Source organism: Poeciliopsis prolifica, unplaced genomic scaffold (assembly GCF_027474105.1).
Source record: "Poeciliopsis prolifica strain line A6 unplaced genomic scaffold, Auburn_PproV2 SCAFFOLD005, whole genome shotgun sequence".
NCBI lineage: Eukaryota > Metazoa > Chordata > Actinopteri > Cyprinodontiformes > Poeciliidae > Poeciliopsis > Poeciliopsis prolifica.
Window position 1 is genome coordinate 10,250,886 of NW_026562380.1, and position 11,702 is coordinate 10,262,587.

The following is an 11,702-nucleotide window of genomic DNA, read 5'->3' on the forward strand; positions in this document are numbered from 1 at the left end:
ACATTCTGAAAGGTTGACACAGACATCCTCTGCCACCTCTATTCACGATGCAACACTGACGTTAATAAGCAGGAAGCTCTCAGATTAAGTAACTCTTTTATTGACTCCAAATAACATAAGGTTTATCTTAGTCATGACACAAACTATGTATTTTGCGCACATGATAATTATAGAATATGAACAGTCTCTTTATCATTTCACTATCATTTTAAGTAGCTCAAAAATAATTCAAATAGTTGCCATTTATGAAAAACTGCTCAATACTTTAAACACTTTACAAACCATTAACAATAAAAAGGAAGTTGCAAGGATATACAGGTAGACTCACAATGCGCTGGGATGCAGAGTTTCTACTCAGCCTGGAATAAGATTCAGGTGTGTTCCCAGTCTGGAAGGGAACTAAAAACTAAAGCTGAGTCTTGAAAGATGTGTATATCCAAATTCTTCCCAGTACAATTGGTTCAATGTCCGTCTATCTTTCAGCCTGTCTGTCCATCCTTTCATCCAATTAGTACATTCATCAGTCTGTCCATTTGCTTATGATTGTTCATCCATTCATCTGTTTTGTCCATCCAGATATTCCTCCATATGTTTAAACTTCTATCCTTTTTTCCCTCATCATTCATGAATCTATGTTTTGTGCATCTGCTCATTTGTCCACACTCCATTCTGTCCATCCATCTTTTGGTACATTATTGCAACCATTTGTCATCCATAAACAGTATCACCTGTACATTAGTTTAATCCATCCATCAATATGCCTGCATAACCATTTCCCTACTACTGAATTATCCCTAAATCTATCTATGCTCTAGTTTCTCCATCCAAGTTGATCCATCCATCCTTCCCTACAGTTTACAGTTTTTTGTCAGCTCTACACTTGAAGCCACTGCAGAGATATCTGCCACAAATTTAAAGTAAACTTTTGGATCTAAACTTTAGGAATATGGTAAAACGGTATCGAACACTTAGGAAATGTTTCTTGTTCTTTTACATTTTTTTGCATAACACAATCCTATCGTCTTTTAACAAATACAACCCTGTCTGCCCTGGACCATCTCTACACTTACAAAAGCATCTAATACAAATCTTGGCAGCGTACAAATGGAAAGACAGAAAAATGTAAACATTGAGTTTCGGCAGATTTGTTCAGTTAAAACATGTTAGTAGTTTAAAAAGTAGATTTTGTCTTTTGTAAATCACTATGTAATATTAGACAATAACTGTATAAACTGTTAAATATTGTAAAAGCTTGATCACAAATTGGTGTAAACCTTTTAAGGCCAGTTTTCGATTTGTTGGGTTGGATTGATGGCCAGCTTCTGGCCTTTCATGCATTTATGTTCTGAGAAAATATTGGATCTAATCCTAACCTAGGATACATGCCTCTCAATCAGATATTTGGCTTGAGAAATGTATTTGTTATTTTAAAACTTGTCATGCAGAAATTGTGATAGATTTTTAAAAATGAGTGAATATAAATTTCTAAACTTAGGACCATAAATTTCTGAGTTGCTTAGCTCTCCATCTCCTATTACAGACTTTTGTATGTACACAAAAAAGATCACAAAAATAACTAACCATTCAATAATAATAATTAAAAAAACAATCAATTACTCAGATCAATGACTAAATGCTCGTATATCTGAGTTTTCCCTTTGAAACTGGAGGCCAGCAGAAACTGACGGTTGTCAATGAAAACTGGAGAAAATGCCCTTGGCGCCTGAATGTTCAGCTCCTGGAAGCGAACAAACTCGCCCTTCTTGGCATCCCAGCGGTACACCTGGGTGAAAGAGTAGTCGCTGCCCAGAATGGCGTACTGCCAGCTTCCTACAGTGAAGGGCTGGAACACCATGGAGCCTCGGGAGGGCATGGTCTGTAATTCTTTGAAGAGGGCGCCATCCCAGCGCATCACCTTGGAGTCACCAATGAAGCGCGTCAAGCAAATGTAGAGATCAGTCTTGACCTGAAAGTGCTTGACGGCATAAACGTCCTCCATCTCCGGGATGTCGGTTCGTCTGTCGAAAATCTTGGCGGCTTTGTTCCACTGGTAGATGACAGGCCTCTGGGAGCTGCTGGACAGGATCAGGTGAGGTTTGGAGGAGATCTCTAGGTACTCCACGTCAGTGTCACGGTACCATGGGTGGAGGGACTGATGGGAGTAGAAGCCATTGCCGTTCCACTTGTAGATGGTGGTGGAACCAGCCTTGGAGCTGTCAGCTATGACGAAGAAGGACTCTCCATCGATCCGGAACGTCTCAACGTCATTTGGCTTGCGGATTTTCAGGACATCAATGCCTTGAAGCTTGATGAATTTGTTGGCAGAGGTGTCCCGCTTGTAGATGTGGGAGCCTCCGAACAGCTGAGCCACGATGATGAACAGCTGGTTGTCAATGACAAGAGGTTTGCAGATCACAGTGGATGTACCTGGAAAAACATGCAACCCATTGGTTCCTGCTTTTAATGACAATTTTAGTTTGAGACTTAAGCAGCTAATTGACTTTACTTACTGTCAATATCGTCAAAGTTTCTGAAGTTCATCTCGACATGATCCCATTCAAGGAAGCCGCACTTCCCGATAAATGGCTGGGCAAAGACGACATACTGGTCGTTCCGGAAAGAAAACGCTTCCACTGATATGGATTCAAATTTTAGGGACTGGTAGGGAGAAAACTCTGTGAGGGAAACAGAAAAAAAGCTTTACAAGTAAAAGTAAAATCTGCAAAGAAGGATAAATGTGAGGAGTCAATGCTCCACCTGTGGTGATGCAGTCGAAGGACTGCGGCGACAGGTCATTGATCTTTTTGTCCAGCTGTGAGGCCGGGCCCTTACAGTGAATCTGATCCACGGTGGCATTGGTGCCAGATATCCACTCCACTAACCACTTCAGCTTACAGTCGCACAAGAAATGATTCCCACGCAAGTCTCTGAAGGGAGAAAACCATTGTGTGAAAATCGGAGAGAATCACTCCTCCTGTTCTGCAGTGAGCTTAACGTTCTGAGGCTCCAGATGGTGGCTTTCTCTGACATCCTCAATTTGAGGTTTCATCGACATCAAGGAAGACTGGACATCTTCACTGGATAATAGCCCGCAGCCCCTCTCCCTCCTTTCTCTCTCTTCCTCTAGCACATGTAATTTTAATGGCGCTAAAAGCTCCAGCTGCCTACGCGTTTGTCAAACCTCGGTGAAGGAGGAGCAATGAATGATACATATTTCTAAAAATAGAAAGTTGTACGGACAGCTCATTATTCATTGTACAACATTAGAGATTGCATCAAGTGTATAATCGTATTAGTTTCTGTCTTTAACAAAGAATAATACTTACACTTTTGTCAAGGCCTCAAGACCTTTGAACAAATCTTTGGGGAGAGTCTCCAGATTGTTGAAGGCCAGACTCCTGATGGAAAAAAAAGAGAGCATATTTACTGCAATTTTACTGTAGAGCTTAATCTTAAACAAAAACGTGTATTTTTTTTAATAAATTAGGTAATGTCAAAGCAGTGAGTATATGTAATATAGGTACAGCTCAAACTTTAAATATTGTGAAAAGGTTAAATATTTTTAGTTACTCATTTTGAAAAGTACAACTCAATTATTATATAGGTTCATTACACACAAACTGAAATATTTCAAGTCATTTTTTTTCTTATTAGACTGATAAATACGGTTTACAGATCATGAAATCACCAGAATAAAAGCTCTAATATTTTCATAAAAAATAAAAGGAGGAAGTGTGTACTTTCAACAGGTATAACTGCACCCTTGAGAGGATCCAAATGCCCCCATTTTCAGATGAAAGTAAAGTTTCATTTGGGAAGCAAGGTCTCGATGTCTGGAGAAAAGAGGGCTCTCTTGCTTTAAGCCCAATGTTTGTGTTTTCACAGTAAGTGACGGTTTGGGTTTAGGGTGCCATGTTGCTCCACTGTGTTTTCTGAACTCCACAGTCAACACAACTACCAGGAAATTCTAGAGCATTTCATGCTTCACTCAGGGGACAAGCTGTATGGGCATGCTGATTTGTATTTCCCAGCAGGACTTCCCACCTGCCCACAGTGCTAAAGATACCAAAAGCTGGTTCAATGACCATGATCTTCCTTTGCTACATTTACCAGTAATCTGACCCAACCAGGACTGCATAAGCTATGGAGCATTGAAAATAGGAAAATGAGAGACACAAGGTCAAACAATGCAGCTGAAGCCTATCAAGGTCACTTTTACACCTACGCAGTGCCACAAGCTGATTTCTTCCATGCTGATGGGTTGGTCTTAAGTTTTTCAGAAACTGCTCGTCTGCTAAATTTTACATGCATCCATTTCTTTTTCTTTAAACACACACATTAAAGCCAGTGTGTGTTGGCTTTAATGTCTTTTTGAATTTTGAGGGGAATGGGCATACTGTTCTGAGATGATGGAAAGGCAACAATAGCTGAAATCATTACACAAAGGCAAACAGATTATCATCTCTGAAGGAAAAACAACCTTCAAACAAGTGGGCCACAGCAACAGAAACCTGCAATGGCTGTCACAACAAGCTTCAGTACATTTCATTAAGAGTTTCATGGGATAAATCAGCACAAGATATGGCATAATTGTACATATGAAGAAAAATAATTCACAGTTTTCACTACAAACACACACACAAACAAATGTTTGTGTGTTTGTCATGACATGGTATGTCATGATATGTTTGTCATATTATGATGCTCACATCATGATATGATGGTGATGGTGTGTTAGGAGCTATGTTGACTTTTAGTCCTCCATATTTCTTATGTGGTAAAAACTTCCATGACTTTATTTCAAGAATAAAACTCACAATTAGATTTGTATCTAGACTATCCTAACACACAAATATCCTCTGACCTTAGTGATGGATCTAACAGGTTTTCTGTTTATTACTCCATCCATCTTCACATTAACTCTGACTAGCTTCTCTGTCCCTGCAGAAGGAAATCAACCTATACTATCTGAAACTGCCACCAGCATGCTTTATCGTAGTCTGTTTACTAGCAGGGGCACAGGTAATTAAAAGGATGGTGATTACAAATTCATGTCAGACTTTTTAGATCTTTAATTTGTGAATAAATGTAAAAAACAACATGTTTAATCTTCCTACCACTTCAGCTATGCTCTGTTTTATGATTGTCTATCACACAAAATACCCAAGCATTACATTGAAGTTAACGTTTCAAATGTGACAACGTAGTAATAATGTAACAAGGTAAATGTAAATACAACATATATGAACAGTTTTGCGAGCCACTGTGTGAATACTGCAAACATGCTGAGCAGTTGCTTAACAAGGATGTTTTTTTTTTTTTTGCTTTCTAATGATTTTACCAGCTGCACATTGTTCGGAGAAATGTCTCTGTGGTAATACAAGCTGTGCAGTAACCTTTGTCAGCGTTTTTATATCTTCTTTTCATGTCCTTTTGAAAAAAGAGAACAAAAATAAGTACTTACAGGTGCACCAGGGTTTTCAGACCCCGGAAAGCATACGGCGAAATCGTCTGGATTTGGTTGGTTTCTATGAATCTGAAAAAAAGAAGTAAGTGCATGAGCAGAGAAGACACACTGTAAAAGTAGAAGGAATATCAGTCACAGTTTTATCATAAACTCACAGATATTCGAGATGAGGAAGTCCAAGGAAAGCATCCTCGTTTATAGATTCCAGGTTGTTTGCTGTGAACAGGCTGTGCAGAGAGAGCCCAGTGTTTAGTATTTGACTGCTCAGGGTCACGTACTGACAAGAGAACAGTGAGAAAACCTCTGCTCACTATGTTTCCCTAAAGTATCTTGCAATACGAAGCAAGACATTTCGAGGATTCCTGCCGGCAGTCTTAGGCAGTTGTTTTTTAGTGGCTCAGTCAGAGCCAAAGCATGACTCAGATCAAGAAGGAAATTCCCTGAAATACATCTGTGCCACATGGCATGTATGCACACATGTGTATGTGGTAAAACTTGGCTGCATGTAGAGAAAAGTGATCAGACCTCCCATGATAAAAAAAAAAAAGGAATCTGTTTGTGCTAACATTTCCTATCTGTCTAAAGTATTGTGAAAGAAAACGTCTTGGAAAATTAAACATGGCGTTGATCAGACTCAGGAAAATGACAGCATAATTAAAAAATAAAAAAAGCTCCAAAGATATTTCTCACAGGAGATGCAGGGCAGGGGTGTGGATGAAGCTCTCCTTGGCGATTTCGGTGAATTCCGACTTGACGAATGATCTGTGGGAGTAAAATGCGACAAATAAAACAAACACACACAAAAAACACACTGTTCAGGTCCACAGCAGACTTGTTATAAAACAGTTATTGCAGTCTGTTCCTTGGGGAATGCATTTTTGTGCTGTTTTGCTCCTGCAGAAAAGCCACTGATCGCACATGTTTGAAACGAAGCAATATGCTAGTCAGAAAGAAAACAAAAGGACTCACAGAGATGTGACATCGGGGGGAAAGCTGCGAGGAATCGACACTGCGCTTTCGCACAATGCGTTATCTTTGGTGCATGTGCATGACATGGGACAGCGCTGCTGCCTGGCTCTTTTGCTCTCCGCTGACGGTACCACAGAAGCCACCACGAGTAAACCGAGCCAGAGCCACCTCCTGGGTTTTCTGCGTGCATTTTCCATCCTCGGGAAGCTCTGCGGGCACGACTTGCGCGTCGAGCAGCCCTACACATGAACCAGGGTCTCTGCCGTGCTGCCTGCCTTCCCTCGCTGCTGCTGCTGCAGCTGCCAGGAGGCCGAGCGACGCGCCGTCCGCTCCTGTCGTCTCCACCGACCGGGCTGCGCGTCTTCTTCGCCGCCGATCCGGGGGGGGGAGTGGAGGCTGATCGAACCCGGAGTCCCCAACCCTCTGATCTGCAATTACACAACGAGGAAAAAACAACAACAAACAAACAAAAACCAAAAGACAAACCCAAAAAAAAAAAAGAAGAAAAAAAGAAAAAAAACACGAGCGTGTATCTTCTGGTGCACAGATGAGAACTAATCAGAAGTGTGGTGAGGTGCGTGTGGAGCAGAGGGGGACGCCAGCTGGCGCTGTGACAGACGCGGTGTGAGGGCAGGTGGGGATCCCAGCGGGAGCAGACGGAGCATCTCGATCCAAAAACCACGCCTACACTGAAAAAATAAGTCATTGGATGAACATAAAAAAATTATGGAAAGGATTTCCACCTGATTACTTTGCTTTATTTCAGCACCATGTACTTGTGTTACTCTTATTTAAAGCAAATGTGTTAGGTCAACCTAATTTATTAAGATTATTCCAATGTAAAGCAAATGTGTTGGCTCAACTTGTTACTATGGTGATTCGATGGGCGATTCTAAATCAAACATGTTGGCTCAACATAATATTGTGGTTATTCTTATATAAATTAAATGAGTTGGCAACATAATTCATTAAGGTTGTTCTAATTTAAACCAAATATGTTGGCTTAACCAGAATTATGGTAATGCAACGGATAATTGTAAATCAAATGAGTTGGCTCAACTCCATTCATTAAGGTTATTCAAATTCAAATGAAATGTGTTGGCTCAACATATGTTTTAAAGGTTCCTTTAACTGAGTTACTATAGCGTGACCCAGTGTAATGCAATACAGCCAGCCCAACTAATCTGCAATGTTTAGGACCAAATCATTGATGTTACTTCATTAAGACGAATCTAGTTGAAACCACCTTATTTTACAATGGTACCTTCACACTACCTGATTCAGTAGGTCCAACTCACTAAAAGCAAGTTAGCTCAACAAATATGCTTCATGCTAAAAGACAGCTAGTTAATCGTGTGGAAATCCTTTCCATTATTTCATGATGTTAGTTCAAAGACATTTTTTCAAGCGTTAATCAAGCATTTTAAGATAGCACTAGGTGAAAGTGTAGGAAGAACACTCAACAATTAGAAAAGGTACAACACAATTGTATTTGCAGAATTGTTATACATCGTCTTTTTACACAGCACAAAACACAGCTGAGTTGGACATTGAAATAAAAAAACAACTACAAAAAGGTTACAGTTTCATTTCCCAGCCAATTCTTTACAACATAAAACATGTCAGTATAGTTGCTCAACTTAGAGAACTGTAACAATATAAATCTTTTCTACTGCAGACTTTAAACACTCATTTTCCATATGAAACTTAACTTAGCAGCGAGTTTCATATTGAGAACTTGTGCTTTCTTTGATAAGTTCTTTCCATCCAATTTCATTATTATTTTCTGTATTACTTCAAAGGTATGCTTGAGTTACTGAGCAAGTTGAGTTCTGAACGCACTAAACTTGAGGGTAGCTCAAGTTTAGCTTTGTACACTACATATGGCTCTGCAGACTTTTTTCGCACAGAATGTACCTAACATGGTGCGGCGATAAATGTAAACTTGAGGGTAGCTCAAGTTTAGTGCGTAGATTAGTCCCAGCAGCATCACTATTGCAGAAGATACACTGCCCAAGCTGTTCATAACTTCCACCTCCTCCAAGACAATCCCAACATCCAGATGTGCATCGGCAGCCTCTGCACCCTCTGCTCAAATGACGATTCCGAGGACAGTCTCGGCTTTGGCCATTTCATTCATCAACGTCCTAAGGGAGTTAGGGAAGGGTATTGGGGGGGAGACAATTCACATGTAATTAAATAAATAAATTAGACTGACATTGATTGAGTCACTCATGGACCTTAGTTGGTGAAAGTATTTTAACAACTCTTAGGAGTTCTATTGTAAACACAAAAACAATTTAACATACCATGTACTCCCTCACCAGCTTCTCTGGATCTTCATTTAGGTACACACAGACCTTTGAGGATGCACTCTCATCTGCCCTCAGCAGTGTCATCCTAAATATGCAGATCAAAAAACAATGAGAACAATCTCAAAACTCCAGCAGTATAGGTTCACACACTTGAAAGCATAGCTGCATTCAAAGGAAGTCACAACAAAAGTGATCAGTGGCTTGCAGTCTGTTTGAAAGATATTTAAAATTGTTAGTATCCCTTCATTATGCCATGACTAAAATGGAGTATAACATATCATTTAAACATCTAACTGAAGCTGTTAGAGGTTTAAATAAAGACATGAATATATCACCAAAGAAATATGTGAAAAGTACAGAATGGTCAACACAGTCTATATCCTTCTACTTAAATGAATATGCAAGCATTCCATGTCTTACAAGTACATGGACAGTCTATGTGTGGGCATGGATAACGTCGCATATGCCGGTGTTTAAGTGTAAAATGTTTTAACAGGTCATATCTACGAGACAGAGAGAGACTACACTCCTTACATTTCCACATCCCCACGCAAATAAAGACAAATAAAACAGACTGGCCAAATAAAAGTTTAGCTGAACCCTAGCTCTATAAGCTCTCTAACACTACATTCAGTCACTTTAGATCTGGCAAAACTTACTATTAGCCACTGAAATCTATAACTTGATAGCCGATGAGCCCCTTGACCAGAACTTACGCAGGTGGATTACAGACAGGTGATGTTCTGAAAGAGATCAGATATATTTTCAGCCATTAAAATATGCAATTCATACTGAACTGAGTTGTATCTTTTAGTACAAGTCCCTTGAATGCCTCATGAATATAACCACTGGACACATGCAAGCACGTATGTGCAGAACAATGGTGAATTGAACATGGTAGAAAGCAATAGTAACAAAGGTCAAAATGAGCACAATCAACACAAAAAAACATCAACATTTCAAAATTAAACCAATGAACTTCAATATTGTTTCTGAGCTACAATTATTTGGGGACAACAAAGAAGAGTCCAAAAAACCCCCAACATCTTTACAGCAGAGGAATATGTATTTTAAAGAAAAAAAATAGAAAGCTCAAGTCTGTAATAATGGATAATCCATTGAGAGTTTTAGCCTGACAAAATATACTAGAAATCCATAACTAACAGGTATTTTAGGAACATTTAACAAAGCTCAGAAAGCAATGCTTTCTGCAGGTTTCACCGACTGAAATGTAGGACTTTTTTACCATAATTAATTAAGAATCTCGATGATGATAGAAAGGTACCAAAGTGTGTATCTACATTTACCTCCATAGTAACATTACTGAAATAGAATTAAAATAGTTAGAAATAGACTGATGTTAGATCAGTGTGTTAAAAATCCACTAAACCTCCAGGGAGCTCAGGAGGAGCAAAACTGTGACATTTCTGGGGTCCATTTGTGTCTCTGGCAGCAGCTTTGTACACTACATATGGCTCTGCAGAGTTTTTTCGCACAGAATGTACCTAACATGGTGCGGCGATAAATGTAAACAAAAAGCTATCTGCCTTAACCTAACCGACTTAATCTACAGAACATGAAATAATGTGACACAAGTATGGAACAATTAGAAAATGGTGCAAATGGTAGAGAATTTTAAGTTACATATTTTTATATGGATTTTGGATGAAAATAGTTTGACTCTTACCTTCTTCAAATTAAGTGGATGCACGCCAGGAATCTCCCCTCTGCCCTTGAAAAAACCCAACAAGGTGCAAGCCAGTTATCTCGCGTGATTTTCCGTAATCTCTTGATGTCGCTGGATCCTCTTCAGCGGGAGATGAGTCTGACACAATAGCGCTTTGGAACTGACGTCACTGTGTTTTTTTAATTAGATTAACTTTGACAAATATTGATATTGAATAAAATTTTATATATATATATATATATATATATATATATATATATATATATATATATATATATATATATATATATATATATATATATATATATATATATATATATAGATACTGCGCAGGACCCTCAAGCTCCCAGGCCTCTGGTAGAGGACCCGAGCTCAGAGGATAAGAACCACCCGCGGTGGGTATATAAATGTTAATTAGATTTATTCAAGTTGAGATAACGTCATTCAATCACGTTAGTCCAGTTGAGAGAAAACCGATTGTCTCGCGTGTTCTCGCGTGATATGCCGTGATCTCACTCGTTGTCGTCAGCACAATATCAGTCTGACAATAATGAATCTGTTAGCTCAACATGATTCAATTTTATAAATGTGAATCGTGGAATATCTTGTTTATCCAACATGATTTTATCACGTTTTCGCTTCAAACCCAACATTATTGTGAAAGGTACATGATATTCTTTTGTTCATGTAATATGCCCCGACGTTCTTTTTTTTTTGGCGGAAGATCTAGCTGACGTAATTGAATCACGTTATCTCACCTTGAATACATTTTATTCCATTTGCGAGAGAAAACCGATTGTCTCGCGTGATATCCCGTGATTTTCCGTAATCTTGCGTGAACATGCGTGATATCCCGTGATCTCACTCGTGGTCTTCAGCATAGGATCGGTCTGACTATAATGAATCATGTTAGCTCAACATGATTCAATTTTATAAAAGTTGAAGTTGTGGAATATCTTGTTTATGCAACATGATTGTATCATGTTTTTGGCTCAAACATGGAATTATTTAGTTAACAGTACATGATATTCTTTTGTTAATGTGATAACCCCTGAGGTTCCTTTTTTACAGTGTATGGTTTCAGCCAAAGCTACGCGCTCGATGTCAAGCGCCTGGAGGATTCCGCCCAATGGGCAGGCGGATCTGGTTTTATGGGGTATTTTTTTTGTTGTTGTTGCTCCCTCTGTCAATCAGCATACGCACAGCACAGATAATCACTATAAATGAAACTCCAACACGAAGCAGCGGATTGCTGCCTGAATGG

General features: G+C 39.2%; 1 protein-coding gene and 1 long non-coding RNA gene across 2 annotated transcripts; both read right to left on the bottom strand.

Moving 5' to 3' along the window:
* Positions 1-79: 79 nt before the first annotated feature.
* Positions 80-7,117, bottom strand: LOC129359594 (leucine-rich glioma-inactivated protein 1-like). Its single transcript, XM_055029331.1, has 8 exons — positions 6,437-7,117; positions 6,158-6,229; positions 5,623-5,694; positions 5,465-5,536; positions 3,327-3,398; positions 2,758-2,927; positions 2,511-2,675; positions 80-2,427 (listed from the first exon to the last, which is right to left on the bottom strand). Exons 1-8 carry the CDS (start codon positions 6,631-6,633, stop codon positions 1,610-1,612), a joined length of 1,638 nt encoding a protein of 545 aa, XP_054885306.1. The 5' UTR covers positions 6,634-7,117; the 3' UTR covers positions 80-1,609.
* An 833-nt stretch (positions 7,118-7,950) lies between these two features.
* Positions 7,951-10,599, bottom strand: LOC129359901 (uncharacterized). Its single transcript, XR_008605965.1, has 4 exons — positions 10,439-10,599; positions 9,468-9,494; positions 8,746-8,836; positions 7,951-8,583 (listed from the first exon to the last, which is right to left on the bottom strand). It is a non-coding gene; the product is annotated as an uncharacterized LOC129359901 (long non-coding RNA).
* Positions 10,600-11,702: the final 1,103 nt, after the last annotated feature.